The following is a 27349-nucleotide window of genomic DNA, read 5'->3' as shown; positions in this document are numbered from 1 at the left end:
AACACCACAACAGATGGATGGAGATAAAGACAGAGCCACACATTGGTGCATCCAACTGAGCGCCCAAGGTCCAAATGAGGAGCAGAAGGAAGGAAAACACTTGTAAGGAAGTCTGGACTGCGAGGAGTGCTCCCACCCACTGAGATGGTAATAAAATAATTAAAAAAAAAAAACCAAAACACCACAACAGTCACAAGTAAGGGGTTCCGAGGGAAAGCTTTGCTTCTTGCCTGCTTGTCCTTGTGCCTCAATTCCCCCTGTTGTTGTTGCTGCTGCCTTTCTTCCCTGATAGAGAAATCCATTTTCTTCTGGTTACTGATATGAAGACCAGGAATCCTTCACGCCTTGGCACCAGGTTGGAATGGTGGAACTGTCTGTCCCTCCTCCTGGATTGAGAAGGCACCAGTTTCATCAGTGTGAAGAGAGCTGCTGTTGGACCAGCCAAGCATCTTGTGAGCCAACCTCATAAACCCTTTAAATACATAGTCATTTTGTGGGTTCTGCTCCTCTAGAGAACTTTGAATAGTACAGTGTCTAAGAAAGCTTGCTGTTAAACGTTCAACATCTGGTTAAAGCCATGTAGCACTAGAAATGTAGTTAAATATGTTGACATTAGAATTGGAGATTCTATTTGACCATATCATGCTCCAAACCAGGGCTGATGTGGCTTTTCAAAGCAAAATTTCTGGAAGGTTGTCACACTTTGCTGGACCTCCTTGGACAGTCAGGTTAGAAATGCTCTTTTTGGCCAGGACTCTTGCTATTTCTAATTGCTGGAGCCATCGCTTCTCCTTAAAGGCGCTACAAGAAAAACAAAACAATCAAAAAATACAAAGACACAATTCACAAGGAGGCCCAACCTCTTCCCTGCCCATTGCTGAATACTGAGGATGATTTTATTTTATTTTATTTTTTAATTTTTCTAATTTTTTTTCAAGACAAGGTTTTTGCTGTACTTTTAGAGCCTGTCCTGGAACTAGCTCTTGTAGACCAGACTGGCCTCGAACTCACAGAGATCCACCTGCCTCTGCCTCCTGAGTGCTGGGATTAAAGGCATACACCACCACTCGGCTGAGGGTGATTTCATTGCTGTTTAGTTCGCTTGCCACATAGGCATGAGGGGAAATATAAACTATGGTCTTTCTAAAGCCAAGGTCTTACAATGAGTCAGGAAGGATATTCTCCCTAAAAAGTGCTAGAAGTTTACAAACTGCCACCAGAAACTGAAAACCACACAAGTTTGTGGGGAATTTTCTGGGTTGTAACAACATTTTTTTTGTTTTGTTTTGTGTTTACTTCTTGCTTTATCTCAGTGGTTATCTCTTTCTGAACCATCTAACTGGGTTAACCCATCTAAGCTGGTCATAGAATTAACTCTTAAACCTGGGAACAGTCATTCCGACTTGTTAGTTTTTCTAACAGGGAGCCGCGTGGTAGATGAGAGATCAAGATGGATAGGCAAGCCATGCAGAGTGAGGTTAGATATTTATTCAGTGGGTTATGGAAGGGAAGGGGAAATGGTAGAGGGAAGGAGAAGGAGGAAGAGAAGAGAGGCAGAGAGAGAGAGAGAGAGAGAGAGAGAGAGAGAGAGAGAGAGAGAGAGAGAGAGAGAGACAGAGAGGGGGAAAAAGGGGGAGTGGGGAGAAGGGAGAGAGTTGGAAAGGGAAGAGCTCAGATTGGAAGAGGAAGATCTGCTTGCCTCGGAGGTGGATGGAGGAGGGAGTGGGTGGGGCTTGTCTCTAAAAGGGACAGGACAGACCATTACAAATATGTTGATCAAAACAGCCAGGTGGAGGAAGTAAAGAACAGAATAACTCTTGAGTAAGAATAATGGTTGTCTCTGGAAGGACTTGCTGTCATTTTTTTCAAAACACTTTTACACAAGTGGAAACAGAATCTGCCTTGATGTCCACAAAATTGATCAACATAACGTCTTTCTGCTGAACTAGTTTCTCTACATTAGAGCAGATGCAAAGAAAACACAGAAAGTGAAGAGTCTTTTAACTGGACTCTGTCAGAAAGAGGCTAGGATCGTAGACATGCGTGACCACACTAAGATCTGCTGATTATTTTTTTTAATTCTTAAATTTTAAAAAATTGCCATAAAGTTGGATCCTAAATTTTGAATTTTACAGCCTAAATTACTCTTCCCCACTAGGTGGCAGCAAGTTAGGAGGAAACCAAACCAAACCAGTATGGAAAGGAAAGCAAACCGATGAAGTACTGTTTTAAATTGCCTTCTCATGATGCTGAGCAAGAAAAAAACAAAACAGACAAACAAACAAAAAACAAAACAAAACAAAAAACAGCCATACACCTACACTTCTCTAACCCAGGCAGCTGTGCCTCACCTCTAAAGCAGAACATAAATGATTTAATGGGAAGGCTTTATTTTCAGTTTTGGATGTGAATGTTCCTGAAAGCCCTATTGATACATTTCTGTGTCCTCCAACTGTGATAGTCTATCCTCTTAAACATCAATGCCAATGCTACCATTCTACTTAGGACAGATCTCTCTTCTGTGAATCTTGACCCATAAGCCTCCTTAGACCTTTATGGCTCAATTTGTTTTCAATTTATTCTTTTTTTTTTTTTGTCCCTTCAAATTTAATGGCTATTCAGTCTTTGGGGGAAGTTTTGATGACAGCCTCCCATATTTTTTCTCTCTTTTTTTTTTTTAAATATTTATTTATTTATTTATTTATTATGTATACTATGTTCTGTCTGTGTGTATGACTGCAGGCCAGAAGAGGGCACCAGACCTTATTATAGATGGCTGTGAGCCATCATGTGGTTGGTGGGAATTGAACTCAGGACCTTTGGAAGAGCAGGCAATGCTCTTAACCTCTGAGCCATCTCTCCAGCCCCAGCCTCCCATATTTTAAGTGTCTTTGTCCCTTCCTGGGAGCTCAAGGACTGGCTGATAGCACCAGTTGAGTTCTTCCTTAGATTTGAAGATGAGATGAGATCCTCTTAGTCCCTGTCTCTGACTCCCGAGTGCTGGTATTAGAGAGAGGCAAGTGTCACCAGACTCAGTGAGACAAAGTCCTTGATGCCAAGTAAATAAGTTAAATGTTAAAACAACTTATGTTACCCAGAATGCTGCAATAGGCTATCGCGAACATTTCCCTGTCCCAGACCTGCCTTAGCAAACATGCCCTTGCTTGTTTAAAGAGTAAATATTACCTTGCCACAGCTAAGCAGTAGATGGCGTTCTCTCTCGGAGTCCTCCCACGGTGCTCTGAGAAAGATGCGAAGAAGGATCTTAGCAAGTGGTTGGCACCAGGTGGAGCGTGGTGGAGCATTCGGTGGGGATAATCCACTCGGGAGACTGGAGGGAGCGGGACCTGGGGGAGATAGGCATTTCTTACGTACTTTTCTTTTCTCCCAGCTGGGGCAGTTTTATTTTGCTGGCTTTCTTGTTGAGGATGTTGTGGTTCTAAAGACGTATTTGTTTGTACTAAGGATGGGAGTGTGATTTGTTTTCTGGTGTCCCTTTGCGAAATTACTAAAGAATCGACGGGTTTCCTGCTTGATTGTTGCTTGCAAGGTGGTAGTTTGCTCCGAGTGCTTTGCCAGCTCTTGTCTCCAGCCTTGTGCCAACTCCTGGAAGTCATTTTTGGCTCGGTAAATCCATCCACCACCACGGTGTCTCCAACTTTTGCCCCAGAGATTCTTGCTCTGCCAAGCTGGCTTTTCTGGCCCCTATGACTCTGAGCTCTGAGAATCCACTGCTTTATTTTAATGTAAATCCTCATCGGAACTGAAAGTTTTAGAAAAGAAACTGTGGACCACGTTTTATTCAGTAAATATAACACACAGGCTTCATGCTGGCGTTTCGCTGCGATGGCCAGGGGCGTTTGCCCGGCTGCATTTTTACATTGCAGGCACAGGACGTCGCAGTTGACAAAGGCCTTCAGAATTAACAGTTGGCCGGCTTCTGCAGCTGCGTGAACAGGGCAGTCAGAGACATCGGCGTGAAGGGCTTCGTGGCACCAGGCTCGATAAGGGTGAACACCAACCGCCTCGTGGGGCTGCACGCCCTGCTTCAGAGCCCATTCAGAGAGTTCAGTGTGTCCGTGAAAGGCAGCGATGTACAGGGCTACCCTTTTCTGGTACCTGAATGAGTGCAACAAATTTGGCAGAAAGGGTTAGTAAGTCAGCAAACAGACAGCAATCAATATTCCTTACGATGCTCATTTATAATGGTATTTTATTTATGTTTACTCATTTAACTGTGAGCATAGTTTAGAGGGTTTGGGAGGTTGGTACCGTGGGTAAAACTTCCTGGTGAACCCGTGACTCGGCGCTGTGAGGACAGAGACACAATTGCTAGGACTTGCTGCCCGCTGGCCTGCACCGGAGAGAAACCTTGTCTCAAAAGAACACGGTAGAAAGTGATAGAGAGGGACACCTGACATCCGCCTCTGACTTTCATGCATGAGCTCACACATGTGCGCATGCATGCCCAGAATACATACAACACCTCTCCCTCCCTCCCTCTCTCCCTCCCTCTCTCTCTCTCTCTCTCTCTCTCTCTCTCGCACACACACACACACACACACACACAATCAGTTTAGGTTTTGTGAGACAGGGTCTCCCATAGACCACACTGGTCTTGGAGCCACTAGGTAGGCTGGCCTTGAACTCCTGATTCTCCCTATCTTCTTGACTGTTGGCGCTGTGGGCATGTGCTACCACACATGAGCTATAGGTCTTAAAATAGATCACGCCTTGTACCTTACCACCCCCGCCACTCCCAATATCTTGCCCAAATTTGGAAGATAAGTCAAACATACATCTTTGAAATCTCAGTTTCCTCACATGAAGCGTGCCTACCATGAAATTATTGCACATATGAAGGATAAAACATAAACACAATACCGTGCTTGGTCACAGGCAGTATGCTCACTAACACAGTATGAAAATGACACAGATATTTGTTTGCATTTAGAATATGAAACAGGATTGCAACTATCCCTAAAGAGAAGCTGATGGAAAGGTTAGACTATTTCACGGTTGGTTGCAAGAACTAACTCCTGGCTGTCATTTTATGGAGCCCTTGGAGCGCCTGGCGGTGTCTGCATTTGGTAAAACATGTTCAAATCACCCACAAGAGGGCACTGTTCTAAAACACCTGACCACTAACAGTTAATTCAACTTTGGGAAGCTGCTGGCTGTAGTAACGCAGTAAAATAGCCACTAGCTTCTCCAAATCAACCGTGGTCAACAGTCCCAGACACACATCACCCTTCACGGAAGGCAAAAGAGGGAACTATTGATCTAGTGACAGTAAACTCATTCATTCATTCTCAGTAAACACATTCATTCACGTCAGAGGCACAAGAGAGAGTGCAGCTTGGTACCCCGTGTGAGCTGTGCTGATGGTCACTGTATGTGAAGGGCTGACTAGAGATCGTGGCAGGTAACCAAATCAGTTCTTAATAAGGCTTCTAAAGGAGAAGCTCGACTCTGTCATTTCTAGACTCTAATACAACCAAACATTTGAAATTGAATAGTAGTTTATGGTTTGGGGACAATATCTATTGTTCATCCCTGGCATCCAATGAAGTAGCCAGTTCAGTCATATCTCAATGCCAGGTTCAAGGCTGAATGGAGGCTTAGAACAAAGGGACTTAAATCCATCTAACACCTGCTTTGGTTCTCGTACTTGAGTACTGGTCCTTCTTTTGATAAGTATCGCTGGACTTTAGGCTTTTGCCCGAGAAGACATCCCATGAGAAATTCCTTCCATCCATCCCAGACATCCAAACGAAGTGTTGTGCCTGTGGATCGAGAGAGTTAATTGATGGTCCAGTCTGTCACTGTGGCTCAGCAATGGATTAAGCTTTAATGATCGCTTTCTCCAAACATAGCGAGAGCTTAGTGAAACGAAGCCTCGAAGTCGGGAGGCAGGGATGGATGCCATTTTCCTTCAGGCCTCTACTGGCCAGGGAAAGCCCTTTAACACACTCGGATTGGGGTGAACAGGTTTATCAAATACATATACACATCAGACATTTACTTATAATCCATCATAAAGGATTTATTTTGGGAGCCAACGAGATGACTCAGTGAGTAAAGGTGCTGGATGCCAAGCCTGCCTCCCTGAGTCTGATCCTGGGACCCACATGGTGGAAGGAAAGAACTGACTCCCGCAAGTTAGTCTCTGACCTCCACGTGTATTTTGGCACAAAATAAATGAATAAATAATAAATAAATAAATATATAAATAAATAAATAAACAAATGTTTAAAAAATAACTGGGGTTGGGAAGTTGACTCAGTTGGTAGAGTGTGTATTGCTCTTGCAGGGGATCTGGGATACGAAATGGCTCACAACCACTGTAATTCCAGATCCAGGGGTTCTGACCCTTCCTTGTGCATCAGCACTCATGTGCACATAACCACCCCTCCAAACAAACACACGACACCAGACACGCACAGAGTTTAAAATAAATGTTTAAAATATTTTAATTGAAATATATATATATTCATTCATATATATATATATATATGATTTTATCATTTATAAAAAACTAAAGAAAAATTGCACACTGGTGAGATGGATATACCTGTTTACTTTGACAGAAGATATTAAATCTTGGGGCTAGAGAGATGGCTCAGTGGTTAAGAACACTTTTGACTCTTACGAAGGACCTGAATTTGGTTCCCAGCACCCATATGGTGGCTCGTAATTACCCGTAATTCCAGCTTCAAGGGATCTGATCAAGGACTGATAACCTCCTCTGAACTTGTGGACACACACACACACACACACACACACACACACACGTTATGTTTTGTTGTTGTTGTTTGTTTTTCAAGACAGGGTTTCTCTGTGTAGTCCTGGCTGTCTTGGAACTTGCTCTGTAGACCAGGCTGCCCTTGAACTCAGAGATCTGCCTCCCTTTGCCTCCCAAGTGCTGGGGTTAAAGGCGTGCTCCACCACCACCCGACTGATAAATATTTTTAAAAGGGATTAACTCTTGGTTGAGTTATAAAATATCTTCAATATTTTTCAGAGCTAACTGATATTTTAACTTTGTCACTACTGAGAGTGTGGCTTCACATAACTATATAGCACAGATGTTGAAGGATGTTTAGTGCCATTTCAGAAATGTTGGAAATTTCGTCCTTAATCTCAAGCCAAAATTCCTTAAACAGTGTGGATGTGCAGGTTCATATGTATAGAAGCTAGAAGTCATTGTTGAGGGTCCTTATTTATTATTTGTTATTTTTAGAAATTTTGGGTGCATTGGTGTTTTGCCTGCATGATGTGGAATATTCCTTTACACTGTGGGACGATATTTCACTGTCATTGATTTAATAAAAAACTAAATGGCCAGTAGCTAGGTAGGATTTTGGGGGGGACAGAGAGAAGGCTGGGAAGAAGAAGGATAGAATCGCGAGGAGTTGTCAGCCAGACACAGAGGAAGCAGGAAAGCAACATGGGCAGAGTAAAGGTAATAAGGCCACATGGCAGAAAGTAAACTAATAAAAACGGGTTACTTTAAGTTAGAAGAGCTAGTTAGAAACAAACCTAAGCTATCAGCCAATCTTTCATAATTAATAAGAAGTCTCCATGTGGTTATGTGGGAGCGGCAGTCAGTCCAGAAAAATTGACTACACCTGCATGTCTGTTTGAGGGTGTCGGATCTTGAAGCTAAAGACGGTTGTGAGCTGCCCCAGGGGTGCTGGGATTTGAACCTAGGCACTCTTACTCCCACAACCAGGGTCTTTGTTAATCTACTTTCAAACCTTTGTTTTGTTTTTGAGGCAGGGTTTATTTGTAGCTTTGAAGCCTGTCCTGGAACTAGCTCTTGTAGACCAGGCTGGCCTTGAACTCACAGAGATCCGCCTGCCTCTGCCTCCCTAGTGCTGGGATTAAAGGTGTGAGCCACCACCACCCGGAATCTACCTTATTTTTAGAGACAGGATCTCTTATTTCATCCAAACCTCATGAATTCAACCAGATGAACTGGCCATCCAGCTCCACACAGCTTCTGTCTGTGTCCACTAAAGCTGGGGCTATAGGCATGCACCATTGCACCTGGCTTCTCTGTGGGTAGTGGGGCTCAAACCTGGGTCCTCCAGGTTGCAAGGCAAGCGCTTTGTCAACTGAGCCATCTCCTCAACTCCCCATTTAATTTTTTTTTCACTTGGAGGTGGGGGCGGTCACTCTCTCTCTCTATGTAGCACTGGTCAGCTTGACACTTGCCACATAGACCAGCGTGACCTCGGATTTGTGGTGATTCTCCTGTCTTTGCTTCCTAAGTGCTAGAATTAATAAGCATGTACCACCATGGTTGGCTCATTTAGCTGAGCTTCCCCATGTTGTCAGGGAAATCCTCTCGGTTTATAGTCTCTTATTTTCATCCTCTCATTGGGATTAGCATGTTCACAAGCCTATAGCTTGATCTTTTCTCTTGGCCTGGAAGCCCAGAACACTTTCCATTCCTCCTCTCAGACTGTTTACAGTTCTGCATCTCGTATGCTCCAGGCCACATTCTCCTGAACAACACCTTGTGATCCCATCAGCCTGTGCCGCTCTGGTTTGTTGGATTATAACTGAGGATGCAGCCATGGCTCATTCTTTCTACTTTACTGTAAATGCCTAGTGGGAAGAGGTAGCTTTGTACATTTCTGTATGAGCAGGTATGTATGTTGACTCATTGAGAAACTTCAACCTTTGGTTTTTCAACCTGGACTTGATTGCATTTCCAAAATGTTATTGTCCACTCCTTTGGGAGAGTGATTCGTAGTTCACTTTCAGATAGCAGCAAGGGTGAGCATGTTGGTCAGGATTCCTCTAGGTACAGCCAGGAGTGTGGCTACTGGAATGCCGGTGACCCCTTAGGAACGGTGAGAAGCAGGTCAGAGTCACCCCACCCCCATACTTCCTTTTTGAGCCTTTCCTCCAATATGTTCTCCAGGTAGCCAGGAGATCTACCTAAATGGTTCCTGAGCTCTGGATTTTGTATCTGAAATCCTCTCTCTCACCCCCGCCCCAATCTTATCCTTTCGAATGTTTATTTTAAGGGGTTCTTTTCTTCAACCTACCATGAATGAACCATTCAGAAACTTTGCTTTTTTTTAAATCTGGGAAAGGTGGGTTTGGATGAAGTAATTTTAAAATTCTTCCCAGCTTTAAAATATCATAACCCAAGAAGTATGTGAGTGAATGAACATTCTCCAGAAATCATTCTAGTTTTGTTTTCTCTTTTGATCTTTAATCAAAGCATGAGATTATCAGTTGCTTGAGTACAAATGCCCGTGTGAGCCCTACATTCCAGGCCATGTGCGCCTCCAGCATGCACTCAGAACTAGACTAGCACTCTGGGGACAAGTCCAACGACTTCGCTTTCTCTGATCAAAAATGGAGACAATAACTGATATCAAAGTTTTTGATCCTCAGCTCCGAATGAAATGAAAACAGATTGCTAAGCAAAAGAAGAGCCTGGGGAAATATCAGTAAGTATAGATTTATACTTACTGATTATTAGCAGTGACAGAAAGCAAAACTATTTAGCTCAAGCATGCACACAGAGCCCTGTGTGTTTGTTAAGGGAACTCAAAATCCCTCGCAGCAAATATTTTAGCACATTCCCACTCTGGGGCGGATGGGTCTTCAGCAAGGACCTTTGTCACCTTTCGACAATAATCCAAGGTCTGAGTCACTTTTTAGTCTAGGTAAAACAAATCTAGTTCTTTTTCTCATTGATGTTTGGCCGAGAAGATGTGGCCTGACTCTGTCGTATTGAAGGAGAGGCTGTGATCTTTCTGTCGGCGGATTCCAGTCCGCTAGCGAAGCACTGCTGTTGAGAAGCTTGTTATTTTTTTTTTAACAAAACTGCCAACATTTAAAGATGAGATCATGCAAAGCGAGTTCTGCCACATGCACTAAGGGAAAAGGAAACCTGAGCTCATCTGTGCTTGAAATACACTTAGAAGATGAGAATGATATTATCTGAGTTTTGTCCTCCCACCCTGAGGATATTAGCAAAATGCTGCTTTAAGAATTAGCAGAACAGAGCTGGAGAGATGGCTCAGCAGCTAAGAGCACGAGGCTGCTCATGCAGAGGACCTGGGTTCGGTTCCCAGCACTTACAGTAAGCGGCTCATAACCACATGCAAGTCCAGCTCTGGGGGACCTGACTCCTTCTTCTGGCCTCCAAAGGTACCTGTACATATGTACACATACATGTGTTCGCTGTGGAATGATCCGTCTGTACACTGTGAAGATGTGTTGCTCCCTTACCGATGGCAAGACAGGACTTTCAGTGCAGAGAGAATGCTGACGAGAAGAGGGGCCGAGTGTCAGGGTCAGGAGGAGACACCATGAAAAGCCTTAAAAGACAGAGCAAGCAGGATGGGAAGGATGTAGATGGGGTAAAGAGTCTTGGGCAGCACATGGATTAATAAAAATGGGTTAGTGTAAGTTATAAGAGCTGGCTAAGAACAAGCCTAAGCTATCAGTCAAGCATTTATAGTTAACACCAAGTCTCTGTGTGGTCATTTGGGAGCAGCTGGTGGTCCTGATGGAAAACCCCATCTACATATATTCTCATACACACACACACATATTTTTAAATTAAATATAGGAATAAGCAGGGCTCTGAGATCTCTGTTTCTTACTCTACAGACCCAGATGAAAGAACAAAGTATTGATAATTTACACCCTCAGTGTGACTACTGAGGTTTCAATTTGCAACAGCTCCATCTGTTGTGATTTAATATGCGATCTTTTTTAGATTTATTTATTTTTTATTTATGTATACAGTGTTCTGCCTGCGTATATGCTTACAGGCCAGAAGAGGGCACCAGATCCCATTTTATATGGTTGTGAGCCACCTTGTGGTTGCTGGGAATTGAACTCAGGACCTTTGAAAGAGCAGACGGTGCTCTTAACCACTGAGCCATCTCTCCAGCCCCATTTTTAATATGTGATTTTAAATCTTGATAAGACGTATGAAAAGATGTCTAGGGATCACTCCCTGGCCTCCTGGCCCTAAAAGTACTCCCTGTATGTCTATATACACTTCTTATCGTTAAACCACATAAGGCATTAACTATTTTAGGGTAACTAAAATACAGTCTGCATATAAAAAGCTGCTTTGCATTTTCTCCTGAAAAACTATAAAACCTGGTATCAGAGAACTCTGGTGGCGGAGTGGCGGCTGACGTGAAATGTAGTGAGCAGTACCGATAGCAGTCCGGTAGTCCCTGAGGGTGTTGCAATCATACATCTCCAGTCCCTCTGGTGTCCGCAGACAGTAGACGCTCACGGGGAAGCCACACTTCAGAGTTACCAGCCTTCTCAGGTCGGACACCTTTTTATCCAGAATAGACATGCTCTCCATCATTGGCATCATCTCCTGGGTCACAGCGTTAAACACATACAGGGTAGGCTTGTCTTCTTTCTGCGGGGAGAGGAGAGGGGACACTCACTGTCTGAAGCTTGTGCTAGGGACACTGGAGTGTGAGCACCTCCACCTCTCACAACGTGTGCAAATGGGAGAGATAAAGTTAGTTTTCTTCAGGGACTTTGTTTCACTTGCTTTCCTGAGGACAAAGCATGTACCCAGTTTGAGTGAAGGGATGAAGTCTGCAGGATTCTAGCCCTTACAGATCCAGATACGGAAGCCGAGCGCCACCAGCGTGCGTGCCTGCTTGCGTGCGTCTCTGTGTGCGTGTCTCTGTGTGTGTGTGTGTGTGTGTGTGTGTGTGTGTGTGTGTGTACACGCGCGCGCGCACCCACACACGCTCATGGAGGAACCAGTGCAGAGAGCACTCCACACTACGCTGTGTTTAAGGTGGAGAGGCTGTGGACTCGGAATCTGTCCCTTTTCTGAGATCCACTCTGGAGGTTGGCTCCAAGCAAGAACATGAGGGACAATTTTCTTACTGTTGTGCTCTCTTCCTTGTCTGTGTGGTTTGCCTTTATATAAGACACACTTATATTTACTTTGCTGTAGAAACAGGGAAATAATAAATGTACGTAGGTTTGTTTGTGTGTTCTTTTAAGTTTCCTTTGTTCCTTTTATTTTAGAGACCAATAGGAAAGCAAGTAGAACTGAGACACCCAAAGTGAAAATGGAAAGTTTGGGGGAATGTTAGTCCTAAGCAAGCCGGGGAAGGGGGTGTGGAAGACGAATACCTTCCTCCAGTCTAGAGAAGTGAAACTGGTTTTACTTCCTCTTTAGTGGCCGCAGGACTGTGACATTTTTCTGCAGTGGCTGCTGTTGGCTGGGCACACGCAAGTGCATGACACTGCTCCAGAATGTCCCCATCGTGGATGCTTTCTTAGAAGCGAATACCTGGCTTCCAGGTCCTTCCTGCACCCTGCAGGAAATCCAGCCACTTACCACATCTTTCATGTAGTCATAGGACTTTGGGAGGTAGAGGCAGGAAGATCAGGAGTTCAAGACCAGCCTCATCCACATGGAAAGTTTTCTACATAACTGTCTCAGAGGACAGAAACCAAGTCAAAGCTAAATTCTTCTCTGGTTCCTCCTGGGCCTGTTCCTGCTACAAGCTTACAGGATGTTCACTCCACCCCTCTCTTCCCAGATAGCATTGCCATAATATAATCAATATAAACATTTCAAAAAAATTCTTGGAGGAATGATGTTACTCATGAAACACATGTTTCCAATGTTTTGATGGAGGGCTCGTTTCAGAGACTTAAATTAGTAGAGCCAATTCAGTCTCTCTTCTGTTACACACGAAGCCAGCCCAACAAGCTGAGATGCTGCCTGTGGCCAGTGTGCTAGGTGTTCTGAGTGTAGGTTGTAAAAATCTCACTCAAGGATGTTCCTGCCGCCCTTTGACTCCTTCAGGTGGGTGTCTGCCAAACCTATCTCTGAAATATTTATAGACAGGCAGAGATTACTGTAAAAATGTAATTGAAAGGTAGTGGAGAGGTACTAGAAAGATGGTTCAGTGGTTAAGAGCACTTGCTGCTTTTCGAGAGGACCCAAGTTCAAGTCCCAGCACCCACATCAGAACGTCAGGCAGGTCACAACTGCCTGTAAATCTAGTTCTGGGACTTTGATGCCCTCTTCTGGTCTCTGTGGGTGCCCACACACGTGTGTGTGTGTGTGTGTGTGTGTGTGTGTGTATGTATAGACACATACATACAATTTTGGAAGGTAGTAGAGAAAGGAAAATTATAATTTATACAACAGTGGTCTCTTATTTATTTAGCGTCCCCTCATTTCTCTTTAGCTCTCTAATTTATCTTTATTAATAAACACAAACAAACAACAAATGAAAAACAATAAACAGATAACAGACAAGCAGAACGTAGAGGCTTAAGTTGATCTTGACAATTAGCTAGGTTGAGTTCAACAGCAAACCACTATATATCATGTTAGATAAGCGTGATTAAAAGCGTGTCAGAATATGTATTATCCTGTGATTGTAAAGAAAAAGATCTCTAGTCTGTACATACAAATAGGTAGCTCTGGAGCAAGCCCTAATGAAGGTGAGTTAAAAAAAAATAGCTGGCAGCTTTAGATGGAAATCAGAAGTGACAGGGAAAAATGCTGTCTATGAAGCTGGGTTCTTAGGTCTCCAGAAACATCTTAAAGTCTGCTTGTTCGTTTTTAACTTCTTTATTGACTCTTTGGGAGTTTCACATCATTCACCTCCTGATCCCCCCATATCCTCCTCTCATCCCTACTACACACCCCTACATAAGGAAACAAAACAAAACCAGCAAACAATCGAACAAAACAAAAACAAAATCAAAACTAACAACAGCAACAACAACAAAAACACCCTATTTTCCACCCAAAAGGCTGTGATCAGATGAGCTTCATAGCCTGGAGACCTTTGTGCTATCTGTGTGGCTGAGACCACACTGAAACCTCCTCAGATTCTTACAAACTTGCCAATCTACAGAACCAATCTTTCTGGAAGGTGTCACATGGAGTCAATCTAGAGAACCCATCTTTATGGGAGAGATCATTATGAATTTTGCCAAGAGTTTTGATGTGGTATGCCTTCAGTTTTATTATGCACATGGGATTGAGTTATTTACTACCAGAAAAATTTCACTAAATTGTGCTGTGCTTAAATACGCCTAAAATAAACTACCTAGGAACAGACTCTCAAAGTCTGAGCCAACACCTGTTACTTAGCTGTGTTAAACGGAATTACCTACCCTCTTGCCTCCTGCGGTCAGAGTCCACAGGTGCCAATTAATGGCAACTCGCTAATGAAATGCTACACTAGAAAGCATCATAAAATAAGGCATCCCTTTGTAAGATAAGACAGCTATGGACCAACAGGATGGCCACATGGGTTAAGAACACTTACCACCAACTTTGATGACCTAGTTCGATACCAGGGACCCACATGACGGAAGGAGAACACAGCTCCCTCAAGCTGTCTTCTGACCTCCTCATGCACATTATAGCAGGTGCATATGCAAAAATACATAAATAAGCAACTTTTTAAAAAGAGATGGGGTGCCAGTGAAAGAAGGCATCTCTCTGCATCCGAACGTGATATTGCCTCCCAAGCATTCTGAATTAAGACAGGTTGTTCAGTTATGTCCAAGTAGGTCAGATGCAGCTAGAGAGACAGCACCCTAAATAACTCACGGTTGGGCACATATAAGATTAAAAATTTCCCTTTGGAAATAAAAACACAAACAAGCCAACATACCATGTTAGAGGATAAACTCAAAATAGTCCACTCTTCAGTACAAATAAATGTAGCCTATTTCAAGAGCATAATTCCTTTTTTGTTTCAAAAAGTAGATGCAAATCCACTAAAAATAATGAGAAGGAAAAGTTTTTATTAAAAAGGCCAGTGCAAATAAATTGAGGTTGATGTAAATCTGAATTCTGCTAAAATTCTGCCTCAAAAATTTGCAGATACCAAATTAACAGAAATCTACCCCTACCTGTTCCAGACTGAACAAAAGAGTAAGTAATATCTAGTTTTATTAAATGGGGTGAATCCCACTTGAGAAATCAAATGAACTTCCCCTTTTGTACAGCAGCTGTCCAGGAAAAGGTGTGCTTGGAAACGGAGTTAACTAAGTTATTTCTATAACTTTGTTATAGCCCCATGACACAGAAAGGTATTCTATGGCTACCAAAAGAGAAAAGTAAACAAAACCACAAAATGTTTGATCTACAAACTGCTCTGCCTGCAAAATATGCTAGGTCATGGTGGCACAAACCCACAAACCTTGTGGGAGTAGCCAAGCCGTGTCTGATTTGACTTAAGGTCCACTCTATGAGAAAGAACTTGACACTGCTTGGGTGGCCAAGAACCAGAGTCTAGATAGCTCAGAAATCTAGGGTAGCCGGGCGGTGGTGGCGCACGCCTTTAATCCCAGCACTCAGGAGGCAGAGGCAGGCGGATCTCTGTGAGTTCGAGACCAGCCTGGTCTACAAGAGCTAGTTCCAGAACAGGCTCTAAAACCGCAGAGAAACCCTGTCTCGAAAAACCAAAAAAAAAAAAAAAAAAAAAAAAACCAGAAATCTAGGGTAAAACCAAATACTGTTGTGCGATAATCTCTTTGTATACTGTGAAGATTTGTCACTCAGATTGGTTTAATAAAAAACTGAATGACCAATACCTAGGCAAAATTTTCAGGGCAGAGAGGATGCTGGGAAGAAGAAGGGAAGAGATGCTGAGAGTAGCCAGTCAGAGATGGGGGGGATGCAGAAAAGTAACATGGACAGTACAGAGTAAAGGTAATAAAGCCATGAGGCAAAAAGTGAATTAATAGAAATGGATTCATTTAAGTTGTAAGAGCTGGTTAGAAACAAGCCTAAGCTATTGGCCAGCTTTTATAATTAATAGTAAGTCTCTGTGTCATTATTGGAGAGCCAGCAGCATTAACTGATGAAAAGGTCTGACTACAATATACTTCTGTCCTAAAAAGAAAAAAGTAACAATAAGATGATTCCTAATGATATTCTGCAAATACTCATAGATCAGTGCCTTATCAACCATTGTCAGAGCTGCTTTCTCTTGCAGCAGATGGAAATAATTACAGAGATCTACAGGCAGATATTATGCAGGCTAGGGGAGGGGAGACCTTGGAACACACAGGTCTAAATGAGATGTCACCATCAAATCCCTCCCCTCAGAGCTCAGGGAGCCCTGCAGAAGGGGATACAGAGGAGTGGGAGAGACAGAGATGACAGGGAACACAAAAATAACAAGGCCCTCTAAAACTTCTGAGCAAAGCTCAAATGAACTCAGAGACTGACTCAGAATCACTGGGCCTACATGGGTCTTCACCAGGTCTTCTGACTATAGCTTTTAGTTTAGTACTTTTATGGGACTCCTGAGTGGGTAAATGGGGGAGGGGTGTCTCTGATTCTTGCACCCTTTCTTGAGGCTCTTTTAATTTACTGTGGGCTGGTTTTGTCCAAATTTGACAAGATGGATTTTGTTTTATCTTATTGTATTTTGTTAAAAAATAAAAAAAAGAATTAGAAACTAAAGGAAACAACAGACATTGGGATTGTCCTAGTGATAGCAATTCCAATGCATCCCTGTCCTGGTCACAAGGCTGCCAGCATACTTAGTGCCTGCCATAAGACCTAAGTGATGGCTGTACAGAAACACTCAGCTGTTGAGAGCCCTCGCAGAGAACCTGAGTTCGGTTCCCAACACCCACATGACAGCTCTCTACCACCTAGAACTGCAGCACCAGGGGTCTGATGTTTTCTTTTCTTCAGCCTCTCCCGTGTGTGTGTGTGTGTGTGTGTGTTGAAAATATTCAAAAATAAAAAATGTTTGAAGCTAGGGTTGGCATCTCAGAACTATCTCTGGTCCTGTTTAGATGCCATTTCTGGCTATGTGACTGCAGACCCTCACTTTCTATTCCTCCTCAAGAGATTGTCCACTACCTGATAGCACTAGGATATGTCTCTTTTCTGTTTAAGTTATCTGTGGTCTGTTTCTACTGTTCTATAAGTACGGTGTTGGAGAAAGAGAAAAATCCAAGGATATTGGGGAGCACGTGGCCTCAGGGTTAGAGAGGGACGGGAACGCTATACAGAGGGAGGGAATCCGGGTCCTGAGAGCATCACAGAGCCCTGCACTGAAGCGTGGACAGTGATCATATTATCTTTCCTACTTGGGCTTCAAGATTTTGTCTGCAGGAATAGTGGGAAATAGACTATTTTTAAATGTGTTTAACAGTAGATCAACTAAATATTTACCTATGATCTTATCACATAAGCAATTATTCATAAACTACACAAAATATAAGCACAATAAAAGCAACTACCTTTTGTTTTATGACCTATATCTATGGGTACATGTTTAAAAAGAAGAATTGATGACTTAATAAACTTTTTAAAAAATATTTATTTTATTATGTAAACAATATTCTGTCTGTGTGTATGCCTGCAGGCCAGAAGAGGGCAGCAGACCCCTTTACAGATGGTTGTGAGCCACCATGTGGTTGCTGGGAATTGAACTCAGGACTTTGGAAGAACAGGCAATGCTCTTAACCTCTGAGCCATCTCTCCAGCCCCCTTACTAAACTTTTGAACTCAGCTAGAGTTTCTGCTTTTATCACATTTCTAACTTATGCTAAAGTAAGTTAAAAGGCTTTAGCTCTCCTAGATTCTCAGAACTAACTTACACACAGCACTATAATTAAATGTTACAGAACAAGGACTTTACTTGAATTTGTATATATTTAGTTATGCAGTAAAGTAATAACGCAGCCTTTGGTTGCCTTAGATCAAATGGATGTTGGGATCTTTTTCAACAGATTTTTTTATTATTATTGTAAGTACATTTTTGGCAGCTGTTATATACATATAGTAAATGCTGTGAATTTCAGGAATAGCTTATTTAATCATCTAACCAAAATAGGAACTGACATTTAGGCAGTTCTTTCTTCTTTAGATTAAAGACACACTATATTTCTTCTTAAAGTTTTGATAACGAACTGCAGGTGTAACTCCAATGGATGGAATGAAGAATAAAATCAGTAAAAGGCCTACAAAATGTGAGAATTTCTAATGAAACCCTGTGTTGATCAGCACGCTGATCATAACCACATTCTGTCTCAACTCTCTCAAATAAACTATTTTGCCACTGTTAGTCCACACCTTGCATCGTAATTTTGAAACCCATAAAAATATTAGAGTTCAGTGCATTGGCAGTACTTGTGAAATTTTCTTGTCACCATAACTGACAATATAAACTGCTCTTAGGAATGGAAGCTAGAGCCAGAGCTGGGAGACTTTACTATATATTTCCTTTGGTATCTTTTGAATTGAGAACCATGGAAATATATTCACTAGTTGAAAATAGATAAAATTTAAGTTCTTAATAATAAAGACCAAGGCAGTCCTTAGTTAAATAAAAAATACTCTTAATACATTCTATATGTCCAGCTATTAAATCCCCCTTGCCAGCTCAAATGTTAAAATTGAACTGTCTCTAAGCAAGCAAACAGTTAAAAGAAAAGAAAAACAAAACAAAACAAAGCAAAGCAAAACCAAACAAAACAAAAAGCCCAAAACTTGGGGCTAGAGAGGGCTTGGTGGTTCGGAGCATTGACTGGTCTTCCAGGGGACCCATGTTTGAATTTTGAGTTCCAGTACCCAAATGGAAGTTCAAAACCATCTCTAAATCCAGTTCCTTGGGATCTGACAGCCTCTTCTGGCCTCCACAGGCACCTGGCACACATGTTATGCACAGAAATACGCTCGGGAAAAATGCCTACACACATAAAACAATAAATGAATAAAAATCTGGACCCTTATCGTCACTAGGCAGTGCATGGAGACTGTAGGGAGGTGACCTGTGTAGTTGTGCAGTGCCTGAACATGGTATAGGAACCCGCGTGAACTCATAGGAGAAGCGGGCTCTAGCGGCACACGCTTGTAACCCTAACATCTTGACTCAAAAGTCTGAGGCTAGCCTGGGATACATAGCAAGACCCTGTCAGAAAAAGAAAAGAAAAGAAAAGAAATATAATTTGGTTTGCTTTAAAAGTATTTTCTGGGTATTAGGGAGAGAAAATTGGAGACTTCAGGGTCGTTTTAATTTCACTTTAAAATATAAGGAATAAGTAAATAATAAATGCTCAGAAAACATCAAAATTATATAAATGGAGTAATGCAATCTTTAGCATTTTGTGACCTGTCTTTAGTACTTAATAAAGAAGAGTATCTTTTAAAACATCTTAGTTAATTGTGTAAGCATATTAAGAATTAATTTTGAGCCGGGCGGTGGTGGCGCACACCTTTAATCCCAGCACTCGGGAGGCAGAGACAGGCGGATCTCTGAGTTCAAGGCCAGCCTGGTCTACAAGAGCTAGCTCCAGGACAGGCTCCAAGCTACAGAGAAACCCTTGTCTTGAAAAAACAAAAAAAAAAGAATTAATTTGGAGCATCATAAAAATTTTTACTGCTGAGTATGAGAAGATAAGTGTCACATTTTAAGGGGACGAGAACTCATGCTTTCAGGGTTGGCAATAAGTGTAAGACACTATTTCTACCCCCGCATAAACAACAGCTTTTAATTGGGTCACTTGCCCCATTAAAAACTAATTTCAAATTAGAGATATTGAGCCCAGGAAATCCCAAAGTACATGGTTTTGTATATTTTAGGGTTAGGATTCTGTAAAGTTCTTAATGAAAGCTGAGCCCAGGAACCCTAGTTATGTGCCATTAATTAAGGGCACCCTAAAAGTGGGAAAGACATTTCTTCTGCACACACACCTAGTTCTGATGGCTACTTTGTCTGTACTTGGATGTAGACACTGTCTTAGGGTTTCTATTGTGATAAAGCACAGTGGCCAAGAGCAACTTGGGGTGGGAAGAGTTTGTTTCAGCTTATACTTCCACATCTCAGTCCATCATGGAAGGACGTCAGGGCAGGAGCTGAAGCAGGGCAGGAACCTGGAGGCAGGAGCTGATGCAGGGCTATGGAAGAACGCTGTTTACTGACTCGCTCCCCAGGGATTTCTCCAGCCCAAGTGTGGCACCACCCCCTGTGGGATGGATCCTCCCACATCAATCGTCAATCAAGAACGCATCCCACAGGCTTGCCCACAGGCTGGTCTCATAGGGATGTTTTCTCAATTGAGGCTTCCTCTTTCCAGATAATTCTAGCTAGTGTCAAGTTGACATAAAACTAGCCGGCACACTCTTCCTGTTACTGAGAAATTTCTCTTTGTCACGCCGCTGCCCCCAATTCTTATGACCAGGGAAGTGACCTCATCTGCCTCACTGTGCAGACATCAGAGCCATCCATTAGACTCTGATTTACGGTGACTCCTGTATGGTGTGATGGGACAAATGGCAAAGGGATGAGGTGAGAAAGAGAGATGGAAGAGACAGGGGACAGAGGGAATGCTGTGTCCATATCTTACTACCATTAGCAGGCATGAAGCATACATAAGACCATGAGTACCAATGGAAAAGAGGAGACTGTAAGACAAGAAGGGCTGGGGAGATGGGTCAGTGTTAAGAGTGTATAGCACTCCTGCAGAGGACTTAAGTTTGGTTCTCAGAACTCATGCCTGGAAGCTCACAACTGTCTGTAACTCTAGCTCCGGGGCAATCCAATGGCTCTGCCCCCCTGTGGCACCTGCACTCATGTGCACACATACACATACATAAAAGTAAATCTTTAGGGGGCTGAAAAGATGGCACGGGGTCAATAGAGGTACCGCTCTTAAAGATGTCCTGAGTTTGATTCCCAGAACCCATATCCAGTGGCTCACAATCATCTGTAACTCTAACACCAGGGTAGCCAACAGCCTTTTTGGGCCTCCTCAAGCACCAGCTGTGCACTCAAACACATAAAATAAAATAAATCTATCTAAATTCTAAAAAAATCTTTAAAAATGTAAAGAAAATAAAGCAATATTTATTTTAGTCTTTTAGGTAGGATCTTGTTATATAGCCCAAACTGCCCTCAGTGATGATCCTCCTGCCTCTGCCTCAGAAGCACTGGGATTATGGGTGTGCATCAGCTATACCAGCCTATGCAAAGCTTTTTCTACAGTGTGAAACTACTTAGTTGAACCATCCACAACTTACCTCAAAACGCGAGAGACATCTTGATCAAATGTTATTCTATCGTACCTTAACGAAGCATTTGAGAGTTGCGCAGAAAGATATCCCAACATCCGACAGCCTCCAGTTGTTCCTTAGGGCAGCTCCGGCGTACATCAGCTCTAAATACCACCTGCCTTGTTGGTCTTCAGAAAGAGGGATGTGGAAATAATCCTTAAAGGGCAACAACCGCTTATGAAACCAGCACGTCTCTTTATTAGCAGACCAAGAATACAGTGCTCCCCTCCCCCTTCCTTTCATCTTTCCCTCCCTTCCTCCTTCTCTCCCTTCTCCTTCCTCTCTCCTTCCCTCTCTTCCCAATGGCATTATGATTGTTTTAGAAGAAAAGGAAGGAAGATTGGATAGGGTTCTTGACTTGGACCCTATTGCTCCCCAAAAGCTTATAAATAAGATTTTAGTTGGGGAAAAAAAAAAAACCTGAACCTTTATTTTAAATTTTCTTTTACTTCTATTTTATGTGTGAGTGTTTTGCTCGCATGTATATCTGTACCACATGTGTGCCTGGAACCCAGAGATGCTAGAAGAGGGCACTCGAGCCCCTTGAACTGGAATTACAGATGATAGCGAGTTGCCATGTGAGTCCTGGGAATTGAACTGTGAAAGAATAGCCATTGCTCTTCACCACTGAACCATTTCCCCAGTTGCTACTGCTTTATTTTTGTTAACGCTAAGTGAAATTGAGATTTCCCCCCTTCTTTAATTGTACTCAGGTAAGTCATCATCTGTACCTGTGGCACTGTCACCATTTAAAAATTGCATTCACCTCCATGTCACGTTCCTGGTGCTACAGATACTCCAGAGTTTTATGCATACTTATCACTACTTTGAAAGTAGACTAGCTGCCAAGTGCACCACTAGGGTCTCTTAGCTAATGTTAATAAAACCCCACATCCCATGGCATTGTGTCATAAATATGGCTTTTATTATTTGAAGATTATATTTAAATTCAATTCACTTCTTTCTTACTTTCTTTGAGAGTCTCTTAGTCTAGCCTAGGCTATCCTCAATCTTTTATCCCTTCTGCCCTAGCATCCAGAGTGCTAGGATTATAAACACGCAGCACCACGCCTTCTGTGGTTATCTTTTTATCTTATTATTTTATGCATTTAACAACATTCTGAGAGGGAGTTAATCTGCTTTATCAAACTTCCAACAGATCCATGACGCATAGTGGCTACTATCTCCTGTACTAGATCCAGATTGCAATAATCTCCCCACTATTAGCAATCATACTCAATATGGCTAGCTGTGGTGGCATACACATCACACATCTTTATTCCCAGCACTCAGTAGGCAGAGGCAGGCACTCTGAGTTTGAGGTCAGCCTGGTCTACAGTCAGAGGTAAACAGTGAGGCCCCATTTTGTAGAACAAAGTAAAGCACAAAAGAAATACTCCTTAATGAATGAGAATGACCACCTCTAAGTTAAACGTTTCATGACTGTCTCTTACTCTGGCAGTGTGGCCGTAGGTAGGATGCCCTCTCTGCACCTCAGCTTCCTCTGAATATTAAAGCTAGCGTTGCACTTTCTCCTTTTATGAACAATTGTAATAAACTATCTGGTCCAGGCACGACCCATGAAGTCATTAAAGAAAAGTGAAACTTGACACCTCCTCCAATCCCAGAGTTTACTGACTCAGTCTGTTTTCTTATCTAAGATCTCCAAATGTACCAGATTCTTATCAATATAGTATGCAAACAAATAGGGATATTTTCCGAAACCTCCTTATTCCCTGTGTTAGAAATGGACCCGATAGGGTCTCTACCCTGCACATTTTAATGAAAACTCAAACCCATCTTAGTGACCCCTGACTAAATACATACCTTTACCATCTGCTTGATGGCTTCCACAGATTCGTGTGCTGAAACATCAAATGCCTCAAAAGATCCTTCAAAAGCCACAAAAATCCTCATCATGCATTTACCTTCTCAAAAGTGGGACAAATGAAACAAAACAAAAATCCTGTTTTCAGAGACAGCTGGAAAAATTTCCAGTTCCCAAAGACAAAAATTGATGGCCAGAGGCAGCTGTCACTGTCTGTTCTCCATGACGACGGAAAGAATGCAAAGAGACACGCGCGCCGTATCCCGGTACGGGACAACACAGGCTGTGGCTCTGTTGGAGGAAACGTTTCTCTCAGAAGACAATCACAACTGCCACCTCATTCTCAGATTACAGAAACCAGAACGCAGACAATGGCTGAGGCAAGTGTGAGCAAGCTTCTGACATGCAGTGCAAAGACCCTACACACAAGCGGCGCTTTGGTGATGGAGTTGCCCTCCCCTGAGTGTTGAATTTACCTTTACTTGAGGACAGCCGGTCAAAGAACCCATAAGAATACAGCCTGCATGAGGGTGCACTGGCGTACGGCTAAGCGGATGGAGTTGATCTTGCTGAATGAGATGGCCTTGAAAATCCTCTGCAAATGTGTGCTGCATGGAGGCGTCCTGGTTTCCATAACAACTTTGTGTACTTGTTCTCTGGCAGTAAGTCTAATCCTGCCCTGGGGTCCAGAACAATACCCACTCACACCAAGGAAACCAATGTGGCTTTCCCTTCCCACCCTTGCACAGTGAAATCTGCTGCATCGCAACACAATGTAATTGATATTTCTTCTGCTCTCTGTGCTACTCCGAACAATCTGCCATTGTGATCTCTTTCTACCTCACTTGACATCAGTGGAATTCTTTTTCTTTTCCTTATTGAAAAGAGATTCTTCTCTCATATCATACCTCCTGACCACAGTTTCCCCTCTCTCCACTCCTCCCAGCTTCCCCTGAATGAAAAAAAAGGAAAAGGAAAGGAAAAGAAAAAAAAAACATGACAGACCGCTTCTAGGTGTGCTGGTGGAGAAAGTTTATTGTGGCTGAAAGCGAGAGCATAGGCAGAGACAGGGACATCTGGAAGAGTTTACAGTGAACATGACCCTGACTGAGCTGGGCCACGTGGGAAGAGGAAGAGGAGAAGAGGCAGGGGAGAGAGGGAACCAAGTGCAGCAGCCAAGAGGGCAATGGTACAAAAGGGGCGGGCAACCAAAATGGCTGGACTGTACAGGGAAGAGCCAATGAGGAGAGGACAGCCCAGCTCCTGGTCTGGAGAGTTTGGGGTAGAGGCTGGGGTATGTCCACCATACCCTGTGACAAGTAGGGACTAAGGAATGCTAGGAGAACCTGACAACCAGGTCTGCTTTGATATGTTAAATAGGCACACCTCAGCCATGTGACCCAGTTTGAGACTTGATATCCTTCGTTCTCTCTCTCTCTCTCTCTCTCTCTCTCTCTCTCTCTCTCTCTCTCTCTCTCTCTCTCTCTCTCTCCCCAGATCCACTCCCCTATTGTTTCCTCTTCAGAAAAGAGCAGGCCTCCAAGAACTGACCCCCAAATAGGATAAAACAAGATATAGTAAGACAAGACAAAAGTACTCATATTGAGGCTGACAAGGCAACCCAGTAGGTGGAAAAGAGTCCCAAGAGTAGGCAATAGAGTCAGAGATACACCTGTTCCCACTATTAGGAATCTGTCTTTGTTAGGGTTTCTATTGCTGTGAAGAGATACCATGATCACAGCAACTCTTATAAAGGAAAACATTTAACTGTGGTGATTCGCTTTCAAATCAGAGGTTTAGTCCCTTATTGTCATGGTGGGGCATTGCAGCATCGATGGTGATGGTGCTGGAGAAGTTGAGAGTTCTACATCTTGACTCACAGGCAACAGGAAGTGGTCTGTCTCATTGGGCATGGCTTGAGCACATATGATACCTCAACGTCCTCCTTCACAGCAACACACTACTCCAACAAGGAGTACCTCCTAATAGAGTCACTCCCTTTGGGGACCATTTTCTTTCAAAGAACCCCAGAGTCCCACAAAAGCACCAAGCTCTCAGCTGTAACATAAGCAGAGGACCTGGTGTGGACCCATGTAGGCTCTACTTACCTCTTCAGTCTTCTCTGTGAGCCCATATGAGCCTTGCTTAATTGATACAGTGGGTTGTGTTCTCCTGGTGTCCTCCATCTCCTCTGATTCCTGCGATCGTTCCTCTCCCTCTTCTGTGTTGTTCCCTCATCTCCCAGGGGAAGGACCCAATGGAAGCCTCCATTTTAGATTATCTCCATGCATAATGTCTGCTGTGGGTCTCTGCACTCCCTCCCTCCCATCTGCTTCTGAGGAAACCTCTCCCATGACAACTGGACAAGGCATTTATGAGTATAGCAGAATATCATTAGGAATCGTTTCGTTGAGTCTCTGGCCATTCAGGCAGTGTAAGAATGGGCTCCCTCTCATGGTGTGGGCCTCAAGGTAAACCAAACATTGCGGAGGGCAACAATGACACATAGACCATTGGACGTAGAGAGGTTGAACTGGTGCCCGCACGGAGCCCTCACCACTTTGCTATAGTCCTGTGGTTCCCAGCCTCCCTAATTCTGCACCTTTAATAAAGTTCCTCATGTTGTGGTGACCTCCAACCATAAAATTATTTTTGTTGCTACGTACCTGTAATTTGATACTGTTATGAATCATAATGTACATATCAGATATGCAGGATATTTGATATGTGACCCCTATAAAAGGTAGTTCAACCCTCAAAGGGTCCACAGGTTGAGAACCACTGTTTCAGTCTCTTTGGTGTGAGAAGGTACTCTGCAGGCAATGGAAAGAGAAACCTGGACACCAACCCAGCCACTGGGCCATGGTGGCACAGAACTTGTGGGAGTGGCCAAGTTATTGTGTGAACACTGCTCGAGTTAGAATTTGAACATTTTCCTAGGACTGAAACTCTTCCCCCTGAAATCCCCTTATGACACACTTGACTCAATGTATGATCTTTCTTTTTCTTTTTTCAAATACCCACATCTGCCTTCTCCCTGAAGCACATCTGACTGAGGGTACAACCAGTATTTTAAATAATAAAGTTGATAATTAATAAATTTATTTTGTATAGATAACACATTTAATTAATAAAATTGTTCTTAACTTCACTTAGCACAGCCTGAGTTACACAACAGGTGTTCGGTAAATATTAATCTAGTTCAGTGTGGTGCTCCATGCTTGTAATGTCAGTGCTCAGAAGGCTGAGGGAGGAGACTTGCCACGACTTGGAGGTCAGCCAGAGCTATGGAGTGAGAGGCTGTATCAAATCAATCATTTTACCAACAGGCCCATCTCCCCATCCCCTAATCATGCTTATTTACAGACTTATTTATTATTTTATGTGTATGGGTGTTTTGCCTGCAGGTATGTTTGTGCAACACATGCCTGGTGCCCTCGGAGTCCAGAAGAGGGTATCAAATCCCCTGAGACTGGAATTACAGACAGTCATGAGCTGCCATGTGGATGCTGTGTCAGGGACCATTGTCCTAAAGGATAGCAGAGGTCATTGCCCTAAGGATGTTTGCGGAGAACCCGCCCCACATCCCAACTATCTTGAGAACTATTTGTTTACGGAACCCGCCCTTATTCCAACTATCTTGAAAAATTTTAATGGATCACATGTTTCAGCTTACACCATGTATTGACTGATGACCTTCCGCTACCCCGGCAAAGTTCCTGCCTACCCCTACCTCCACCCCATTCAAGGGCTATATAAGCTGTAACCTTCACCCTAATAAACGAGACCTTTACAAATAGAATCTTGCTTGGTCTCCTTCCTCTCTTCAGCCCATGTTCTTCCAGGTAGCACCCCTTCAGAGGACCCTGAATAGCTGGGAGCTGAACTCAGGTCCTCTGAAAGAGCAATCCGTGCTTTTAAGTGCTGAGTTATTTCTCCAGCACCCTTATCCTGTGCTTCAAGAATTAAAATTGAAAAGTACTATAAGTTCTTGACAGTATTCTTTGTGTCTTCATATTATTCCTGATTCTTTATAGTTTAGTTTTATTTATTTATTTTTTTAAAGAAACTTATTGGCTGGCAGACATAGGCAGATTTCTGTGAGTTTGAGGCCAGTCTGAGCTACTAAGTTTCAGAACAGCCAGAACTGTATAGAGAGAACCTGTCTCAAAAAAAAAAGAAAAAAAAAGAAAGAACGAAAGAAAGAAAAGAAAAAAAGGAAAAAAATAACTTATTAATCATTATTTTGAGTAAAAAAACAACCATGAGGATTTGGGCAATTAACGCCTAGATACATTGTTCTAAATACAGTAAGCCTTTGCAAAAGGTCATCAGAGAATAAGGGATTTTTTTCCCCCTCAAACAAAGAAGGAACTGAAAACCCAACCCTTAATTCCTTGTTTGCTACTGAGCAAAGAGAAAAGCAGGAGAAAGGCCAA

At 42.9% G+C, this 27349-nt stretch overlaps 1 protein-coding gene across 3 annotated transcripts; it reads right to left on the bottom strand.

Moving 5' to 3' along the window:
• Positions 1–231: 231 nt before the first annotated feature.
• Ankub1 (ankyrin repeat and ubiquitin domain containing 1) lies at positions 232–26288 on the bottom strand. Of its 3 annotated transcripts, none has more exons than XM_038346999.1 (7): positions 25019–26288; positions 22910–23589; positions 21095–21238; positions 11206–11422; positions 5672–5786; positions 3187–4119; positions 232–801 (listed from the first exon to the last, which is right to left on the bottom strand). In XM_038346999.1, exons 2-7 carry the CDS (start codon positions 23000–23002, stop codon positions 672–674), a joined length of 1632 nt encoding a protein of 543 aa, XP_038202927.1. In that variant the 5' UTR covers positions 23003–23589; positions 25019–26288; the 3' UTR covers positions 232–671. The 3 variants fall into 3 exon arrangements, with proteins under 3 accessions (XP_038202927.1, XP_038202926.1, XP_038202929.1); XM_038346998.1 differs by lacking the exon at positions 25019–26288 and having other exon boundaries at positions 22910–23201; positions 23387–23852; XM_038347001.1 differs by lacking the exons at positions 21095–21238; positions 22910–23589; positions 25019–26288 and adding an exon at positions 12160–12958.
• Positions 26289–27349: the final 1061 nt, after the last annotated feature.

Source organism: Arvicola amphibius, chromosome 11, assembly GCF_903992535.2.
Source record: "Arvicola amphibius chromosome 11, mArvAmp1.2, whole genome shotgun sequence".
Taxonomy (NCBI): Eukaryota; Metazoa; Chordata; class Mammalia; order Rodentia; family Cricetidae; genus Arvicola; species Arvicola amphibius.
This window is presented reverse-complemented; position numbering and strand designations above follow the sequence as displayed.